Source organism: Uloborus diversus, chromosome 5, assembly GCF_026930045.1.
Source record: "Uloborus diversus isolate 005 chromosome 5, Udiv.v.3.1, whole genome shotgun sequence".
In the NCBI taxonomy this organism is placed as follows: domain Eukaryota; kingdom Metazoa; phylum Arthropoda; class Arachnida; order Araneae; family Uloboridae; genus Uloborus; species Uloborus diversus.
Window position 1 is genome coordinate 136,506,791 of NC_072735.1, and position 21,773 is coordinate 136,528,563.

At 30.9% G+C, this 21,773-nt stretch overlaps 1 protein-coding gene across 3 annotated transcripts in view; it reads left to right on the top strand.

Moving 5' to 3' along the window:
- Nucleotides 1-21,773, top strand: part of LOC129222055 (F-box/LRR-repeat protein 20-like) — a 53,141-nt gene that overhangs the window by 24,259 nt on the left and 7,109 nt on the right. For all 3 annotated transcript variants that reach the window (XM_054856480.1, XM_054856479.1, XM_054856478.1), the window contains 9 exons: nt 2,299-2,367; nt 6,493-6,588; nt 6,807-6,933; nt 9,745-9,819; nt 11,083-11,213; nt 12,460-12,520; nt 13,972-14,016; nt 14,910-14,966; nt 20,466-20,678. In XM_054856480.1, the coding sequence (XP_054712455.1) occupies nt 2,299-2,367; nt 6,493-6,588; nt 6,807-6,933; nt 9,745-9,819; nt 11,083-11,213; nt 12,460-12,520; nt 13,972-14,016; nt 14,910-14,966; nt 20,466-20,678 (874 nt within the window). The remainder of the gene's footprint in view (nt 1-2,298; nt 2,368-6,492; nt 6,589-6,806; nt 6,934-9,744; nt 9,820-11,082; nt 11,214-12,459; nt 12,521-13,971; nt 14,017-14,909; nt 14,967-20,465; nt 20,679-21,773) is intronic.

The following is a 21,773-nucleotide window of genomic DNA, read 5'->3' on the forward strand; positions in this document are numbered from 1 at the left end:
ATATTCATGTTTTAGATGGTTTTATACCTACGGGAATGTTTTATAATGTGTTGATAAATTCTTCTAAAATCTTTCTGTCTTTAAGTTGGAATTTCTCTTTGGGCTCAATATTATCTTGTTGAAAAAAAAATGCCTATTATCATTAGTTTTGTGGAAAGTAAATTTTTGGTTATTATCACTATGTATACAGTCTCGTCTCATTTTAATGAAGTCGGAGGAACCAGAGAAACCATTTTGCAGGAACAAAATTTCGTGACACTAAAATTACATTAACCGTATATCGATATAATTTTGGGGGTCTTAAAAGTTTTCATGGCAGCAAAATTTTGCTAAAATGAAATTTGACTGCATGCATAAAGATTACATTGTTGTATTTTATTGTTTTGGGCAGGGGTTGAAAATTATATTGCCCGACATGCCCCGAGCATGTAAAAATTCTGATTGAGAATGTATCTTTTACCCTTATATGCCCGACAGGGCATGTAATTATTATAATTTTTAAATTAAGTATTGGCAAGTTTAGCGACTTATTATATACTATTTATTTAAACTTTTTTTTAAAAATGTTTATGTTGCCATAATTCTTGATTCATATATAAAGCTGTTAAATTAACTTTTTGTCTGATTGTTATACGACAAATTCAAATATTTTTATTATTATACAATTAAAAAAAAAAAAAAAAACCTGACTGTGTAAAAACCAAATATATATATATATATATATATATATATATATAAGCCCAGTAGTTTAGAATTTCATTAAGTACTTCTGAATAACTACACCAGTGAAATAGTTTTATAATCGATACATACATAAGACAAATCATTAATTCAAAAGCGAAATAGAAGGATCAACAGTCAGGGCCCATTCAAATTTTACGGGGGTTCCTTGATTTAAAAAGGAATGGGCCCCGACTGGTGATCCTTCTATTCTGCTTTTGAATTTATGATTTGTCTTATGTGTTTATCAATTATAAAACTATTTCAATGGTGTAGTTATTCAGTAGTACTTAATAAAATTCTAAACTATTGGGCTTATATATATATATATATATATATATATATATATATATATATATATATATATATATATATATATATATATATATATATATATATATTTATTTATTTATGCAGTTAGGTTTTTCATTTTTATTTAATAATTATTTTTATTTTACTTTTTAGTTAATATTCATTGACTCAGTTATTATGATTATAAGACGGTAAATTTTGAAATCTTGTCATTTCATTGAGAGAGATTATATTGTGAGGTTTATTAAGTAACTTGCAGTAGTCTAAACTACTGATAATTTTAGCTCGGCTTAAAGCTACATGTGCTCGACCTTTAGCAAAAATGCCCGAACTTAAGTCAACCGCATCTCAGCTACATAAACAGCCTGTATAACTCATGATGAAGCGAAATTGGAAACGTCATCAGTCAAATCTTTCTTGCAAAACTAAGAAAGCCCATCAAGAAAGTACACATCGCGAAGCTCAATCTTTTGAATCGAGGCAAAAACAAATGCAACAGGTTAAAGATTAAAATCGAATTCGTAGACTTAGTAAACAAAAAATTTAAGCAGTGAAAACGCTACCTGCATTTGTCGCTTGCTGTGTTGCACGCAGGTAGCATGTGGCACGATCTCGAAATGAGAAAATGGTGACTGATTGTTGATATGCTGAATTTTGATTACTTTCATGTGTTTAGTGACACTCCCAAGGTTAAGACAAATAGATTGACTTAAGAATTATCAAAATTGGCCAAGGCGTTTAGCTGCTTTAACACCATATAGAAACAAAAATACATACATAGACTCATAAACACATTCTCATAAACCTCCTTTGCGTCGCACACACGCAGTTGGGTAAAAACCGGGCATGTAAAAATTTTATTTGGGCATGTATTCTGTAGACAAACATGCCCGGTAGGTCATGTAAAATTTTTAAGATTTTTCTAGCTCTGGTTTTGGGAGCTGAAATTTAACTTTCATAAGTAAAGAAGTCTTCTCCGCTTATGAAGGAGAAGAGTCTCTTCTAGACTCTTTAGACTCTTCTCCACACTTTAAACATGAAGGGCAGCACAATATTTTTTGATTAGGAATAAATTGCAATCTTCCTTGCGCAGAATTTTTCAACAAAGGACGGGACATGTGAATGGGGGTCAAGGAAGAGATCAAAGAAATTTCGATGGGAATAGCCATCCACTCTAAATTTTAGCTCTTGGTTTTATTTTAGTTTTTATCTATAATGTATGTTTTTATACTTGAAGCAATTTTTCAAAATATCTTTTTTTTATAGAACCTTTTCACAAAATTGCAATCATATTGAAGAATTAAATTTGAATGATTGTAAAAAGCTTACTGACAGGTAATTTGCATTTTTATTATTATTGTTATTTTATTTCTGTTGAATTATGACTATGTGTATAAGCATTATTTTGCATTGAAAAACAATATTCAATTTTAGTAAATTTATTTTTGATGTACTTCTGGGGTTCAAATCTAGAATTGAATATACTATATGCTTTAAATTTTTAATGTATTATTTTTCTTCATAATTGTGAAAACTACATTGTTCATGTTTTTAATAAATTTGCTTATCAGGTTGTAGATAATTAATTTTGATATAAATGTACAATGTAAAAAAAAAAAAAAATTAAATGTTGAAGTTCACTTGAAGAATAAAAAACTTTTTCCTGTTTTAAAAAAGTAATTTGAAAAGATGTATTCAAGTAAAAAAAAAAACTATTTTTTTAGTTGTCTATTGACCAGTTTGCTAGTGTACCCCACTAGTGACCACCAAAACTGAGTAATTTGCGATGAGCATCGTGGTTCAAACTTACTTGCGAAGTACTATACATCGCCTCAATCTAGCAAACATGGCTTTGACAATCTGCTCATTTATGTTTTACTAGCTCATTTCTCAGCATTGTCCATATATCTAACTAATTACTACATATCTCACTGACAATTTAAAAAAAAAACCTCTCTAATAATGGGGAAGGAAAAGAGCATCACCCCAAGGGCCGATACAAGGAGGGCCCCTGCAATATTTCCCAATCGAAGTCCAAAAATGCAAGTGTATTAACTCCTTTTTGGTGTTTTTAAGTAAAGGAATAGTGTTTGATTCCCCCCCCCCCCCAGAAACTTATCAGATTAAAGTCTCAAACAACCAATTTTAGATGATCTTTGCAGATGTAAAGCCTTCCCTTGGAGTTTCAGAAAATTTTAAGGGTTAAGGACGCAATTGTAGACATCTTGGACAGTGTTAAGAGAAATAGTGGGTTCAGTGACTATTCTCTGGAACTTTTTCAAAAAAGAAGTTTCACAAAGCCTAATTTTAGACAACTTTCGATGATGTTAAGGATGGATCTTTGAAACATTGCTCCAAAATTATTACGAAATTAAAGTTCTAAAACACAGTTTTAGAATAGTTCTTTCAACAGAAAAGGAAAGGAATGATTTGGGGCACCTTCATGGCTAAATCTCTACATTTCAGTTGTTTTAGATAAAAGTGCTGTGCCCCTCCCCCTCTAAGCATTTACAAATCAGATATGTAAATCAGTCAGTTAAAAAATAATCTGCCCCCTCCTTGAAAACTTCCTGGATCCGCCCTTGCATCACCCCCCCCCCCCCCCAACCTTCCACGTACAAACTTGCAGTAGGCTTTTGACAGGGTTAAAAAAATACTTTGGCATCACATGAATTCAAAATTTTATAATTCATATTAGTAATATTTGTTGTTCACGGTTTCTTTGATAGTTTGAGGCAACTTTAAGCTGATCCGTTTGAAATTAATTTGTAAGAAATACGCCCTCCAAGTGTTCTATAGTTATAAGCCCAGTAGCAAAAACAGCTTGATGCTGGGACTGGAGCCAAAGATTCTTAAGAAGGTTCCAAAGACTATTTCTTTGTTTGAAGTGGAAAAACCCTGGAATTTTTTTATGGAAAAAAAATTGCATTTCAGCTTATGAAGTTCTGTACTGTAATTTCTGCAATATAATCCACAGGTAGTATGTATTTATATTAGCGCCTTATTTTTATGCATTTCTTGCTACCAATTTATATTTTATGATTAGCATAATGTTGATTCATCTTATGGACTATTTTTTAATATTTTACTTGTATTGCAGACAGTTGAGAAAAAAATAGGGTACTGTGGTAATCAGATTTCAAAAAAAAAAAAAAAATCTTCATTTTGTGTGGTTTTTTTATGGGCTTCATGTAAAAAAAAGAGCAATTTTATGCATCTAAATTTAAATTTAAAGTGCTTTGTGACACTTTCAAAATTAAAGAGGCCTTGCCACCTTGTTTTTCCGAGTTAAAAATTAATAATCTATTGAAAAATGGTTTTTTACTGGGTGGATTGATTTTTCCACCAAAGTAACATTTAAAAATTCCAAATAAATAAACTTCTCATCTTATTTCATAAAAATGGAACTTTGAATTCGATGGAGAAAGTCTGCAGTGGCCATTCGTCCCGATTTTTGAGGCCATATTCCACATTTTTTGGAGGTCATAAAACCAAAATGTTCAAGGCTTTTAATACAGCCCTATATTCTACAAAAAAAAGAAACAAAAGTTTCAGGGGCCTCTAACCTCACACACTTTTTTAGACCCCTCCCCCCCTCACTTTACTAGTGCACCAGCCTCCTATGCTTCAGAACATTGTTAAATAAAAAAAACTGCCCCATATCAATTCTTGGGCATCAATTCAAAGTATCTGTTGTCAATCATAAACTATACTGAAGTAAATATTTCAACCGTTTCCTAAGAGTAGTGAGAAATTCAACCCTTTTTTCTGCCAGGCAAGAGTATTATGTATATCAGTGCCGCCGCACACAGAAATTTTGCATGGGGAGGGTTCAAGGTCGAAAGCCTCATTCTCATATCATATCCCAATACACCATCAAACATATTGACTTGATTTTGTTGATTCCCGAAGACGAAAAACACTATAAAAAATAACCTATTGAATAAATAATTAGCATTATTTAATGAAATATACCTAAATAAATAACCAGAAAGCAGAATAATTTACGCTTTTACTTTTCTCATAATTAAAAAGTGGATTCAAGTTCATAGAATCTCATTTGAATCAGTAATTACAAAACTAAAAACATGGTTATTAAAGTGGGTTCATTTATAATCACTATTCTGCTTCTTGTAGGCAATTTGTTATAGGAAAAAATAAAATCCTCAATGTGTTTGTTGCCTTTGTTTGAAATTATTCTAGGTTAAAAATACATAGAATCCTAATCAATTGGGGAAAAAAGCAAGACCGATGGGAGGGGTTCGGACCCCCTGAAACCCCTCTCTTGTGTGGGCCACTGATGTATATATATTTAATTAATTTATTTGTTTTGTAATCTGTCTCATTAATAGTGTTAAATATATGTGTTCTTTCATACATCCGTAATTCTTAGTTCAAATGTTAGTTAAAATTTGTTTGCACTAACTGCCTATTGGTAATACAATTTTATACTTATTTTATCTCTTAATGTTTGACTGACTGGACAACCCCATCATCTAAAGTTTTGCAACAAACTTGCATATCCAGCTTCAAATTCTTCCCCACGTGGAATTTCTCTGTGCCTCTTAAGAATTGGGCATGCTTTTTTGAGCAATCACGATTGCTTATTGTTCTCATTTGACCGTTTTTGGCTTCCGTGCCTTTTTCAACTTGGACCAGGGACACCAGCACCACCACCCACCATCCTCTGCTGGCGGCGCAGCGCGGCTGCTCCGGTTTTGAGCTATATCCGATCTCCTGGTCGGAGGCGTCCATGTCCTACACACAAGTACACACACGCCTACCTGCGTACACACAGATCTACGCGCACACACAACTATGCACACGTAGGAGGAGAGGCAGGCTTGGGGGGGGGGGACAGGAGCCGTTTCTAGAAACAATAAGTCCAATGAGTAAGGTCCTGTCAAAGTTCGTGATTGCGAAAAACATAATTTGGATGCAAAATTTCAGAATTCAAATTAATTTTCTTTTTTTTTTTTTTTTACATTTTATTTATTTTTAGCCTCTTTGAGCAGAAATACTTTTTCCTAAAACATTCTCAAACTAAAAATGCATCATTCATTCTCGAACTTTCTTTTCATCCGTAATAAATCTTGAGAAGACTTCTAGATAACTTCTGCTGCTATAGGCTGCTTTCTTAACTTGCCTCTGAAATAAGTAGAATCAAGTGTTTAATTTTACTTAGCGGACTGACTGCCGCAGTTTGTAATGCATTGCTTTAGGGATTGTGCTTTTTATTTTCTTTGAGAGGTCTAAGTAAAGACTCTGAAGTTATTCTTTTATTTTGCAGCAACTTTTCTGAAAAGGAACTAGTTTTATTTTCAGATGTACATCATCTGTGTGCCATTTTACCATTATTATTATTATTGTACAGATTCTTTTGTTCATGAATTTTTCATTTATTAGTTGAAATGTGTAGTTCCTTACTTTTATATAGTAAGTGGTTGATTTTCGTTACAGCACTTGTCAAAATCTGAGCAAATATTGCCCAAAGTTGCTTCATTTAGACATAGGATCATGTTCTCAGATGACAGATTTATCTTTAAAATCCATTGGGTATGTATCTTCTTTTTAAATCTTGTTAAGATTAATGAATATTATTAAATAGTTATAGCAATAAGCTTTAAATGGCTTCTTTAAGCTCAAGTCACCTATGTCACGCTACTTATTTATTGTATTTTGTAAGCAAATAAAGTCTTATAAATAGCATGCATCTAATTTATCTGTACTGTAAAATGAAAATAAATATATGTATTTTTTAAATTTTAATATAGAGATGGATGTCCAAATATGGAGCATATAAATATATCATGGTGCGATCAAGTATCAACTAGTGGAGTTGAAGCTTTAGCTCGTGGATGCAAAAAACTTAAAGTTTTCATTTGCAAAGGATGTTCCTTAGTATGTTGTTATCTCAAATTACTGTTTATGTTGAAATGTTTACTAACAAGGTAAAAGTGTTTTAAAATTCTAATTAATTTCATTTTTCCGGCTGTTGCAATGTTAAAATTTCAAACAATCTTAGTTTAAAGTAAACAAAAGTAATTTGTTAATTTTTTACAGATGGATATCCATCATGACACACTATACTGCCAAGCTAAGAACTAAGCCCAAAAGTCGTATCTGCACTGTCAATGAAAATTTATTTAAGGTCACCAGGTGTTTCTTTTTCACATATTTCACAAAACTACAATGTTTTACTTGTCATTCCTGAATGGGAAATATTTTTTAAAATATTCAGAAAAAGTTGCATCGGAATGAAATACATAGAGGTGCACAACTTTTAATGGCAATTACTCATTTTTAACTCTGCTACAGATACGACTTTTGTGCTTAGCATGGCAGTATATGGAATTTATTAATGGAATTAATTTTAGTTTGCATTTTGTTATTTATTTTTTCTTGCATGGTTTCTACGTACCTCAAGTAATAAATTGAAGTTTTGTTTAAAAGTCAAAGTAGTCAATGAAAGTTGTATAAAGTCTAATCAGGTTTACATTTTTATCTACTCAGAATTCACGCTAGGGTTTGGGATAGCTCGATTCCTGCAACTTTTTTGAGAATCCCAAATTGGCTGACCTTATACATTTAAAAGATTGCCAAATTTCTTATCTTAAATTTTTCTATTTTTCATATTTGTTTTAAGAAGATCGACAGTATAAATAAATGGCTTACAATTATATTCAACTGTCATTTTATTGTTATCAATGAGCAAAAGAACCTGGGAATTGCGCCAAGAAAAAAAAGATTGAGAATAGCTTTATATTTTCTGTTTCCTAAAAACTCAAATGGCTTTAGAACTTTAAGTTTATCTTCTGCACTTAGTTGCATGAAACCAAATGTATTTTGAAACTCATTTTGTACTGAAATTATACCAAAATGTTTTTGTTGGTAAGATTGCTATTTTCGGACTCCCTTTTTGTTTTGAAGCCATCAATATGTTATTGTTTAGAACAATTGAGAGTGCTTCTGTAACTCACCATTTTGTCAGTAATTGATTTTAAAAACTAATCTTGTCCAAGTAACAGACATTGTAAAAGATTTTGATAATTTTTCTTTAACAAAATTAGTCAGTATTGCTAATATAATTAGATGCACCTTTGTTGTAGCAAACACATGGAACTTTCTCTACCATTAAAAAGATTTTGTACTATGATATGCAAATATTTTGTTCAAGTAAATACGTAGAATGTTAAAACTATCTAAATTGTCCAAGCAACAACAGGGTTGCCATGCCACAGGGAAACCTGAAAACACAGGGAACATACAGGAAATTCATAAATCATCAGAAAAACACGGAAAATCCAGGAAATATGAAATTTTCTATAAAAACCTAGAAAATGCAGGAAATTTTAAAATTTTTTACTTTTATCCAAAAATTTCCAATATTTGTAATTATCTTAACAATAGAAGGATAAAACAACCCTATTTGACGTTGCTAAACTGAGGAAGCATATATTTTCTACTCATGCTCAAGACAAGCAGTAGCACGGTCCAATTCGTAGCAGGGGCATGCACAGGGGTAGGGGGGGGACAGACGGGACACCTGTTGTTCCAAGCCCGAGCCTGAGGGGGGCCCAATATTTTTAAAAAAGGGGTGAAATATTACGGTAAACATAATAGATGGGGGGGGGGTGAAAAAGTCGTATGTGACGGGCCCCAAAATTTCTGTGCACGCTCGTGGTCTGAAGTTCTCTTGAAAAGACTGAATGCAAAGAAAAACTTTATTTGTTTATTTAATGAATAAATTAGTTTAAGTGACTTCCATTATAATGTTTTGAAGTCCAAAGATTGTTGGGAAGTTGTGTCCCATGGCATTGCCATGACAGTTGATTTTAGTCTGAGAATAGTATCAGAATATGTTCTTTACTTCAATTTACTAAACTAACATGTATCACAGAGCTTTTGAGAAACTTTAATTTAAAGAGCATGGGACTTGTCACATCATTTTTTTTTTTTTTTTTTTTTTGCTTTAGCATTTTTTATTTTATAAAGTCTGAGTAATGAATGAAAATTTCATTTTCCTAATAAAAATATTCAGACATCTGCTAATTTTGTGCGTCAAAACGTTGTTGATCACCATTTACTTTTCCGCACAAATATCCGTATTTATTTATTTTATAGTTGTTACCATACTATTATTTATAGTGAATGCATATTTACTTCCCCTTATTTTATTTATTCATTACTTTTTTCTGTGATAAAATCTATCATGATATTAATGTTGAAATACAACTGGCAGTGTTTGCTCGTTGTTTTTAAAAATATTGCAGATTCATAAATGGAAAACACAGATAATTTTTTCTCTAGAATTGAGTGGCAACTCTGAATAAACTAAACTGCGGAAAAAACCTCACTCCCACGTCAATTTCAAAAACTTTGCACTCAAAATTTTGGTCAGGGTTGGTAATGTCACCTTAGTCTTTTCTCTAGCGTGAACCTTGTCACTAATTTAATTTCACACTAATCTTTTCCATAATTCGTATTACAGTCAACTCTCAATAACTTAAAGACCCTAGAGATCTTCCAAAACCTTAAAGTTATTTGTAGTTCAAGTTATGGGAGATTCTCATAACCTTCCGAAGAGTTTGAAACCCAATGGAAACTTTGAGATAAAGGAATATTTTGCGTTATTGAGAGGTAAATGTATTATGTTCGTTACGTTTGAAATAGTTGGCTACAGTGCTAATTTAATAAATTTTCAATTTTCAGATTGGTGATGAAGCAATTTATGAGTTAACCAAATTTTGTCCTGATCTTCAGGTCATTAATCTTCTAGGTTGCAGTGTGAGTCACTTTTATTTTATGACTGTTTTTTTTCCATTTTCCCCCCTCTTTCTGTCTCTTTTTTGGTAAGAAAATATTTTATTTCTATCTATTTCTATTGATTTATTATTTTACATTTTCTTGAGAGCTATCATTTATGGTTAGAATTTGAAGTAAATCTTTATTGGTACACTTTTGATTTGGAGAATGCAGTCATTAAGTATTTTGTTAAGTCTGTTTGCTTGTTAGATGGTTTTGGTTCCTAAAAAACACCTTTGCAAACACATTTACATTTATTTTAATGCAATTTTTTACAATGTTTCACTAAATGCGGAATGTATTGCAAGTAGAACATCAGATATTCTATCAAGCATTTCTGTAAATAGTTTGAATTAATTAGTGGTTTGCATGGGTGCTCATATAAGGGGGCAAATAGGGACAACCTCCCCCCCCCCCTTTGAAATTAGAATTTCCTTATTTTTAGTACTTTTTCTTTGCAAAAATGAAAAATATTTCTTCTCCAGCCATTAATGAATAAATTATTTAAAATGTCAAATTTAATAACTCTAACCTGTACTTAAATCGGTTTCGATGGAGGAAAATATCTGAGCCCCCCCCCCCCCACCCGATTTAAAATTTTGCATATGGGCGCCCATGGTGTTTTGTAAAGCTTAAATTGTTTTTTTTTTCTTGCAGGAAATAAGAGTTATGTAAGTTTATATATCTGAGTTTTTCCAGTTTAGTTTTTCTTAAATCAAAATTAAAAGGAACTCATTTATGTTTGTTTAAATCTTTTAAGATTATAATTTAGTAAATGCCTTTTTAAATAGGACAACAGCTTGGATGTAGTAACAAGAGGGGGGGAAATCATAAGAGTTTTATTGCCTCAAAATTTTTGCTTACAGTTCTAAAGACATGTTGTAAATTTAGTTTTCAAAGATAAAATTATTTAGTTTTGAAGATGGAAAGGGAAAGTACTTTTTAATATCATTCACAGGTCTGTTCCTTTGCAACCTGTCCCACCCAAAATGTTCAATCGCTTTGAATATCCCTGCAGAATTTTTAAATCAACCTATTAGTTATCAATAATTTGCTTAACTTTTATGTAATAACCAAATAAATATTTGGTTATTTATTTATTTTTTTTTTTTTTTCAGAATTTTGTGAATTTTTCATTCATTTCAAAGTTTGATTATCTGCCTGCAATAATATGCTTATATGGGCATTATGTTTTAATTTTGTTGAAGCTAAAAACTACATTTTAAAAAATTTTCTTTTATTCAGAGTATCACAGATGAAGGTGTCCAGTACATAAGTCAGCGATGCCCGAAGCTCTATTACTTATGTCTTTCCAATTGTTCTCATCTGACTGATGCATCATTAATAGCTTTAGGTCAAGGGTGTCATAATTTGAGGTAAATAATACTTGTTATTTTTTAAACTCTCTGAAGTTTGTAAAAAAAAAAAAAATTCAGAAATTTTGATCTACTTTATTAGTGCTAATGTATCTCAATTAAAGTTCAGAGAATGGGAGCCTAAATTTCTTATTCAATTAGGGTCGTCCCTATGATGTGATTGATCATTTTTAAAGTGAAAAGAGTCATTGTTTCACTGATGGCCTGTTACTTTGATCTGCCTTTTACATAATTATTTGCATGTAAATATTTTTCAGCAGCAAATATTGTCTGGAGATAATTATAAATAATTCAACATTTATTTTCAAATTTATTAATGGAATTAAAATTGATAAAGATAATATGAAATAAACCTATGAACTATACACTTCGTCTCAAAAAAAAGAAAAGAAAGAAAGAAAGAGAAAATATATGCACCCAGAAGGAAATAAGCTATCATCACAAAACTTCACATGTTTGTGGTCTATGAGGAGATAGTTAAATAATTACAAATTCAGAACATAAGATCAATTTATTAAGAAGTTATGGCATGAAAAAGGTTACAAATCTTTGTTGTGTAGCTACCTTTGGTTACTATACAATCAGAAACATGGTGTGGTATCAAAACAGTAGGTCACCTATGACCCCCTGCAGAAGATCATGCTATAATCTTTGCATTTGCAAAGTTAATTCACCAGTATTCTAAGACAGTTGCAACCGCCTTCCAAGCATGATGATGAACCTTTTGCATTCAAACATAAAATATTGTCATCCAAGAAAACATTGAACATAAAACATCAATGTTAAACTTATGTCAACTCCAGTACATTAATATTGTAGAAAACATTGCTTTCTTGTATGTGGAAGTGTGTGTGCCTAAATTTTGGATTTTACACTTTTTCATTGTTTAGTAATTTAATGTTACAAAAACCTATGCGTGTATGTATGTAGCTGGCTATTTTGTGTTTTTAACTTCCAAGTTTTTACTCTCATATCTTTTAAAATCATCCATCAATAATCTATCAACTATAAACTGTATCAATGTGGTTCAATTTATTGAATTGTTCAGTGTATTTATTTATTTAAAAATTTGTTTTCATTTGTTTAAAAGTTTTAAATTAAATAAGTGAAAATATGAAAAAGCAGTTTCTGAATAGTAACAATATTCATCTATATTAAATGTAAAATTATATGATTTTTAAAAAACTACTTTTATGTTTTAAAGATACTTTAAAGTAAGTTACATTACAAAGGGTTCAATTTTCAGAACATTAGAAGTCGCTGCATGTTCTCAATTCACTGATAGTGGATTTCAAGCTCTTGCCAAAGTAAGTTGGTATATTTAAATCCATGCTACCAACTAAACTGAATTCATATTGCCAGGGTTCGTACGGCTCATGGAAATCCTGGAAAGTCATGGAAAAAAAATAACAGAATTTCAGACCTGGAAAAGTCATGGAAAATTGAAATTTTCATTGAAAGTCATGGAAATTTATTTCAAGTCATGGAAAAATGTCCTGGACAGAGAGAAAGGAACAGTAACTAAAGGAGCATTAGAAATCTTGAGTGATTTAACAGTATAGCACATAAAAGCTATTACAAGTGGAAAATTGAACGATCCAAAAATCAAATCTGAGTTTTGAAATCTCATTGCATCCAATTCTGTCGCAGCAGCTTGCCATTTTTTGCGATGTGATTTTACTGCCTGGACATCATTTATTTTGAATTTTCTGTTATTTTCAGCACTTCTTATGTTTCATATTCTGTAGTAGCAAAATTTCACGTTCTTAGTTTACCACGCCCACTCAAAAAAAGCAATTCAGTTGCATGCGAGTTCGATTCCATCACTTGTAAGAACTTTATTATTAAATTTTTCAGAGTTTATCTTAATTTGTTGAATGTTTTAGAAAATGTAGATATTAAGTGAGGCGACAGAATACAGAAAAAGAGAAATTCGTATGCTCTAAAACAGTAGTGCCCAACATACGGTACGCAAAACTAATCCATGCGACCCGCTGCTACGTTCAATGTCGGGAATTAAACGTGTTCTGAAATTTCTGTACCTATTAATTTATATGCATTTGAAAATGCAAATTTGTAAGCAAAACAAATATACTTTTGAATCAGAAGATTGATTCATTACTGAATGTTTTTTTCAAAAAAGATCTGGTTTGGAAACATAAAGAACTAAACTATGTGGCTTTACTTTAAAGAACCAAAATACTGTCAAGTTATGTGGATGATTAAAGGCACTGTTGACACTAAAAGGTAACTTTTGAAGCAAATTTATTGAAACTTAATGATGACTTATTCAACCTTTGTCCCATTCAACATCATTCTGCCTGTTTAAAAAAAAAAATCATACATTTAAGCATCATCATATTTGCTTCACTGCATTTTTACTTTACTTAAATTTATATGATAAAGACAAATAAGAATAGTTTAGTGTTTTAAGTGTGCACTTATATTTTTTCCACAACGAGTATGCTTCAATGAGGCTGTGGGACGCTTTGCTAATGCTCATTTCCAAATATTACTAAGTTTGAGATTAAATAGTGCTATTCTCTTCGTGTAGCGAGGTCATGAAAATTTTCATTGAAGTCATGAAAAAGTTTTGGAAAAGTCATGGAATTTTTTCATCCAAATAGAGTATGAACCCTGTTATTGCTACTAAAACTATTCCATTTATTTTCACACTTCTTAATGTAAAGTAATTTATACATAATGAACTGTGTCTCATTAAATTTTTTTTTTCTTTTTTTTTTAATTCTTTCCGTAGAATTGTCATTTTTTGGAAAAAATGGATTTGGAAGAGTGTGTCTTAGTAAGTACTTTTAAATTATTGATAATTTTGCAATTGTCTATAATTAGTAGGATTAGCACATTCTTAAATTATGGATTAAATGGTGGAATAAACATTGAAATATTAGTAAATAATACCAACAGCTGAGACTTGTAGAAAAACTTCTACAATCTTTGGAAAGTTGGTTTGATTTTTTTTAGTATAGTAAATTTTTGATGCATTCTCTTCTTTGCAGTTCGCCTCTTAAGATTATATGCTATTGATTTTAAGCTATATCATTATTAATGTTCTTTTGGTGCCGTTTTCATCCATCAATCCTCAAGACATTTAACCACTAGGAAGCATGTGCTTATATACATATTTATTAGTCAGTTTTCTGAATTTTCCAATTTCTTACCAGAAAATGAAGCTAATTCAATGTAATTGTCATAACCGAAAGTTAAATGCTCTCTAGATACTTCATTTATATAATCTGTGCAAGTTAAACGTTTTCCTCATTTCAGATGGTTGTATTGTTATGCAGAGTTATACAATGGTCGCCACTTATTTGAATCTCGTTTGTTCTAAATAGTTTTATTACATAAAGCGGCTAATTCAATAAAACTGGATTTTGTTCTGTTTTTGACAATGTGGTTTCATTAAAACAGTTGATTCAATTAACCACTGATTCAATTAAATGGTGTCCACTGTATTCCTATAGTTTTGACCACCACAAATTAACAAAGAACATAAAAATAGACCTCTTATATTAAAGATATGTTTCTATATCCAAAAATAAGATGGAAGCAGGCCTTCACAATAATTTTCTCGAGGTTTTGAAAAGAATTTTTTATCTTATCTTTGATGCAGTATCTGTATTTACTTTTTGAAAAGAAAAAAATCTGATTACTAACGACTCTTTTTGGTAATTTTAGATAACAGATAATACTCTTTGTTACCTGGCAGCTGGCTGTCCACGTCTTCAAAAACTAGTAAGTTCAACTAATGTGTTGCTAACCTAGTCCTGCTAATTTAAGATTTTTTATATCATTACTCTACTTCACATAAAATCTCGTTATTCAAAATTTTTGACTTGTGCTAACCACAAATGCAATGTTTATTTAAGATACAAATTTTTTTCTAACAGATCTAGTTACACAAATTCGCAAAATAAAAAAAAAATTGATTATTAATTTCCAAAACACTTCGATTCAAGGATTTTTCATTATCCATCGGCTTTAGGAAATGACGTATGAGACCAGCAATAGTTGGATATAGTGATTGTGTAATAAAAATCCTGGCAACATTCCTCTATGATGGCAAGTCCTTTGTTTAAGTTCTTCATGCTCTTTGCTTAAATCTCCTAGATTTTGAGGAAATCTATCAAGATGACTATAGAGAAAGTGGAACTTAAAGCTCATATTACATCCCATATTTTGTCACAGTTCAAGAAAATTTTCTACCAGTTGCATGTAATTTTCTATTTTCAAGGAAGTTTTGCAACACTGATAGAAAATGTATTTATACATTGAGTTAATGCTCTGTCATACTTTTGGGAAATTGGTATCTTTTGTAAGCTCTGGGAAGCATCAAATATACCTGATTTGATCTTCTCCATAGTTAACCGAGAAAATGTTTGGTGAATGTAAGAAAGCGTTTTCATTTTTGTTAATCCAACACACTGTTTCATGATGCCCAATTTAGCAGAATTGTTTTATCTCAAATTGCTGATGTTCGAGGGTGTTTGAAAGAGTAAGGTAACAAGAGCTCTGAAGAGTATGCAGATTTTCTGTATGAATAAAAACTGCACTGAAAATGATTCAGATGATCAGTGCTTCCAACCGGTGCTGATAAATGGAGCTGGGGTGTCTGCTAACAGAACAAAACGTCAGTTAGAAGATGGATGCGTTGACCGAAACGTGATCAACTTTAAATGCTGCTCATTATTGTACCAGGCTGGGTTGATTGCGAGAAGCTATTCGCCGTAAATGACCAGTACTGCTCACAACAGGTGCTATTGCATCCCAATGCCGACTGCATACCACCATAGTTACACTTGATTTACTACAGCGTTTTCGGAGGGGAGAATTAGATCACCCTTGTCACAGTCCCGACCTTGCACCAAGTGATTTCCATCTCTTTGGACCTTTAAAGAAATACTCAGGAGGTCAGCATTTCAGAACCAATGTTGTGGTTCAGCGAGGGTGCTTACCTAGAGGGGGTCATGGCGCAGACTGCGCCATTGAAATTTTTAGGGGGAAGGGTGGTTTTTAGGGGTATTTTTCTCATTTTTGGAGGGCTCTTTCTTTGGTTGGGGGGTGGGGGATCCACAATATTGAGGTGGGTACACCCTTGCCCTTGGGGGGGGGGGCACCCTTGGACTCAGCAAGCCATCTGGATGTGGTTTCACAACTTTGAAGATTTCTTCCAGCCAGTTTCAATGTTTTGGTGTACTACTGGAAGAAATGCTTCAATAAGTATAGTGACTGTGTAGAGAAGTTATCCGTACCTTAGCCTCCTTAGATTGTATATGTTTTTGTAATACTTGAATAAGAATCATTTTCTCTTTTGTGAAAGTAAATTTTGGATGTAATTTTGAATACATTTGTTCTATGAACAATTTATTCCTACCATCAATTGCTGAAAAACTTTATGATTTCTTTTTTAGCTATTTGTCTGAACTACTAAAATTTGAAAAAAAAAAATTCTTGTTAGCATAACAAATGGCTGTCATCAACATTGGTTTGTTGTCCTGTCTGGCTATTTACCTTTATACTTGGCAAGATAATATTCAGAAATTATAGTGCCTTGAAAATTTGCACAGAGGCAAACCATAGTCAATTGAAACATATTTCCAGATATCTACATAATTGTAATTGTGAAGAATATTTTAAAAAAAGATAGTGAAAACAAATAAGAGGCCAAACCAAAGGGCTCATTAAAAGCAGACACAAATCTCTGCTGCTTAAAGAGAAAATTATGTTAATATTACAGGGTTCGTACGCTCCTTACAAACTCCTTATAAACTCCTGCTTTTTAAGAAAAGAAAATAAGGCCCCTTAAAACTCCTGAATTTTGCCATTATCTCCTTACAAACTCCTTATTTCTTTATGCTACATGACCTTAAAGATTTTTTTTCTATCTTCTATCCTATACGAGTGATTACGTTATACCGAATTTTACTGGAATTCTACTATTTTTCCGTCTGTTAATACCGGGAATCCGATTTTTTTGTTAGACTGCATGGTTGCCACACTTCCATCCAAGGGACGGAATTCCGTCTTTTCAAAAATTTCGGCCATCGGAATTTTTTTTCCATGTTCAAAATGATTTTTATAGATGAAACAAATCTTTACTTATGAATCTCTCACTCTCAAAAAAGGTCTTATTCTTCTGAGGACAAAAAACTGGCCCATCTGCTAAAGTTAAAAAGATAAGCTGTTTTTTCCCCCAAAAAAATAATTAAAAAAGTCACTCAATCTGTTGATTTCAAGAATTCTTATCTTAATCTGGAAAATTTAATTAGTTTTTATCACAATGCATCTTATAGCCAAGAATCTCATACCTGAATTTAATTACTATTTCTTTGTATGAAATATGAACTATTTATGTAACATGAACTATAAAATCTGAAGCTTTTTTTCTGCAGTAACAAATAGTAAGATATTTTTATGTATTTTATTATTAAGTTCTTTTTCTGCTTTTACCTCCTAAAAATCTTGGACAATGATATGTTGTTTTTTTATTTAGGTTTTAATTTTTACTTAATCTTACAATTTGGTTTTACTATATAGTTACTTCATCAAAAATTAGCATTATATGTGTCTAAAACATCAAATAAACTAAGCGCTAACATTTTGGTGTCGCAAAATGGAGCCACGCGCTTTTCAGTCCTGGCCAATTTTTAGAGTGGCAGCCATGGTTAAACTATTTTCTTCCCCACATCCGAATTTTTTTCCAAATTTCTGACGATTATGCAGTTAAGTATTAACAATATAACACCTTGTAGACTTGTTAAAGTACCATTCTAAATTTTTTTGCTTTAATAAATTCTTTTATTTGCCGTTTTTAGACTTTTGATGCTTTCATTTTGATTAATGCAATCTCTTTGCATCCGATATGAGAACCGAATTTTTTTTATTTTTGATGCTAATTATGCTTTTTTTGGAGGGCAAATAAATGAATCCTACGAAAATCATGAAGTTAAATTTTCAAGTTAAATTCTGTGTCCATTATGAGAGTCTAAAAGTTAAAATCCAAATCGCTGGTTTAATTTGATTGTTATTAATAATACGTTTATTGTAGAGCTCCAAAATGCAATTCTAAAATAATTAACGTAAATAAATTCCTTTATGTGCCGTTCTTTATACTTTTATCGTGTTCACTTTGAGAATCGCTATCTCTTTGCATTCACCACGGGTATAAGATTTTTTTACATTTATGATGCTTACTACGCCTTGTGAAGAAGCAAAAAAATTAAGTTCATTTTTATTTTTATTAAAATCATTAAATTGAAAAGTTTTTAACGAAATTCATGCTCTTTAAGAGAGTCGAATGTCAGAAAGTTAAGAACGGAATCACTGGCTGAAATTTATTTTTGTTTCAACTTCTTTAAGTGTTTTTAATACATACATAACATCTGTAGTTGGCATGGTTTGTAATTTTTTTTATTTAAAAAAAAGGACTTTTTTATTTAAATTGTTTGTTTTATTTTAAAAATTTGTAGATATTAATTACTTAACATGAATAAACATAACATATTTTATGTAATAGATGAAAGAGTAACTTAATAGCTGAACAGTGATACCACTATTTCCTAGAATTATAATTTTCATACTTTTTAGAAGAAAAACTCTTAAAATTTGTCAGTTTTCTATGTTTATCAGTGCAGTCACACAAAAGTTTTGAAATGGTCCACAAAATTTTGATCTATTTTGAAGATTAAAGTAATTTGCACAATTTTTTTCAAAAGGATCCATAATATTTTAATTGAATTTTCAGTATTTCAATCTTGTATGAGTAACCTTATGTTTCTATGCCAAAATCAAACACAAGCTTCGCCGAAAATTGTTTGTTTTTTTGGCCTCCATTACTTTCAGTTGGCTTATAATAATTCTTATTTTAGCAATTATTTTATTTTTTTGAAGTCTTTTTTTTATGGTTAGGAAATAGTACCTGTTTTGTTTTTGAGCAAATACTCATTTTCAAGCAATATCACTTATTTTGATTAATTTTCAAAATAAAACATATTTCGATGGTTACCCTCCCCTCCCCCGTTTTTGAATTTGTTTCGGAGACGTCTAAGAAGCAGTAAATGCATATTTTACTATAAATTTAGTATTTTTGTGCATTATTTCAATATATTGTATGAAAGCAAAAATAAATAATATTAGAGTTGTGCATATTTTGTCTGTAATATGTTTTAAAAAATGCATCTTTAAACAAGAAACTAGTCCTTAAAAAATGAACTCCTGCAAAACTCCTTAAAAACTCCTTACTTTTAATTTTCAAAGTAGAGTATGAACCCTGTATTAGAAAGGTATCTACTCTCAGAAAGAAATTGCAACTAACCATAAATAAAAAGAAAATAATAATAATACACACAATACAAAAGAAACACACACACAAAAAGGATTTATCTCAAAAATAACATGCAAGAGACCAAATTATTTGAAGATGAAAGACTTCTAGACAGAGTAGGTGTATCGAGCATTGTTAACAGTACCACCGACCTGCGTGAATTCATAAGAGTATTTTCAACTGTAAGAAAGTTTGAGCACTAAAATGAGCTCCTGGCTTAGACAATTCAATTATGTGCATTATGTTTTTTACTATTATTGATTTTTATTATGACATTTATTCTTTCATTTTATATTTGTTTACAATACATTTTCATAAATAATACAATTTTTGTATAAAATGATAAAATGTGTCAAAGAAACAGTAAGTTTTATACCATTTTTTGAGGAATTGAAAATACTGGTAGTAATACCGGTATACCGGTATTACGTTTTAAAAATATCGAATACCGGTATTGAAACTTTGGTCCGGTATTGCAATCCCTAATTACAATTTTATAAAATGTTTTTTTTTTTCTTGAGCTCTTTTGTGTGTTAGTTTTAACAAGCTCTTTCATCACTAAAATTAATAAAGATTTTAATCTTTTTTAACTTTATGTACACAAAAGCAGTTTCTAAGAGGCCATTTACATTTCTGTATTCATTAATGTCTTTGTAATAAATTTTGAAATTAGTATTCTTGTTTTAAAAAAAATCAACATTTTAATAAAGCTATTTAAAATTGTTTTCTTTCATTGCATTGTTTCAAATAATGATTGAAAATTCAATTGTTTCCCATTTTCTTTTTTTAATTTTACATGTATGTATTCTCTTATGCATGTATCGTTCAAAATCAACTTTTTTTTCTGTCATACATTGTTTACATGCTTTCAACATTATTTCATAAGAATTGTTTCTTAATTTCTATTTTAGTCTCTTTCCCATTGTGAACTAATTACTGATGAAGGCATTCGACATCTTGGTACTAGTGCTTGTTCTTCTGAGCACTTGTCTGTACTTGAATTAGATAACTGTCCATTAATCACTGATCAATCCCTTGACCATCTTATAACTTGTCATAGCCTTCAAAGGATTGAACTCTATGACTGTCAACTTATTACTCGTGCTGGAATTCGAAAACTAAGGGTAAGATTTGTTTGGAAACTTATGTAAATATAATTCATTAAATGTATGTAAATTTATCTGCATAAATGTTGTTTTTATGAAAGAATAATTTTATTGATATATGAAGGATCATTTACCTTAATGTTTCAATTCTCACAATTTTCACATTTCATAAAAATTTCGGGAAAATGTAAGAAGACCTAAATTTTAATTCTTTGCAAGTATTTCTATTTGATTGGAAGAGAAGATACAACAATGCATAACATGTGTGTTGAGTAAATGAACAAGATCTTCTTCTCTTAAAGTTTGATGCTTAAATTTTGGATATCAGGGCTGTGTAAATCTTAGCTACTATTTTTCTTAGTTAAAATTGAGTAAATGTTTGCTTTTTGCACTTTTATTAACACATGTTATTTAAGTGAGAGTATAGAATGATAAGGAAATGTATAATTCATTAAAAGTTCACAAAAGTTTTCAGAGAAAATGCATAAATTATCATTAGAAAATTTAAATTTTATAAATTTTTGTAGTTTATTCAACTTTTAATAATTTTTATGTATTGTAAGGTCTAAACGTTTTTTTTTTTTACTACCGCCCACAAAGATTACTTCTTGTTAGGATCCTTGGAGACCACACACAACCATGAATTGTCACACGGTCTTACAAAGACCCCATCCAAGATTATGCAAAGTCACGGCCACTACGACTCTGCTCCACCCTTTATGTGGGAGTGTGGACTACCCTTTGGTGGAAACCAAAGTTTACCTGGGGTGCTGAAAGGCATCTCCGGACAGAGATCGCTACGCTACGAGTTGGGGGCTGACCTCCGAAATTCTCTCTGTAACACAATGTTCAAACTAGTGGCTTGCAAAAGCCACTGGTTTAACCTCGTTACAAAGTTGATTCTGTATGGATATTTTTCATATTATATTAACACCTTTACAACGAACAATTCCTTGTACATAAGTTAAGATCAAATAATCCAGAAGTCAATGAATGTTTTCATTGTTGTTACTGTCGTAATTTGTTACAGTACAAATCTTGTTCTAAGTTTGAATAGAAGATATATATATACATTTTAAATATTAGATAAAGATTTGCCTGTAATTTTCTTTA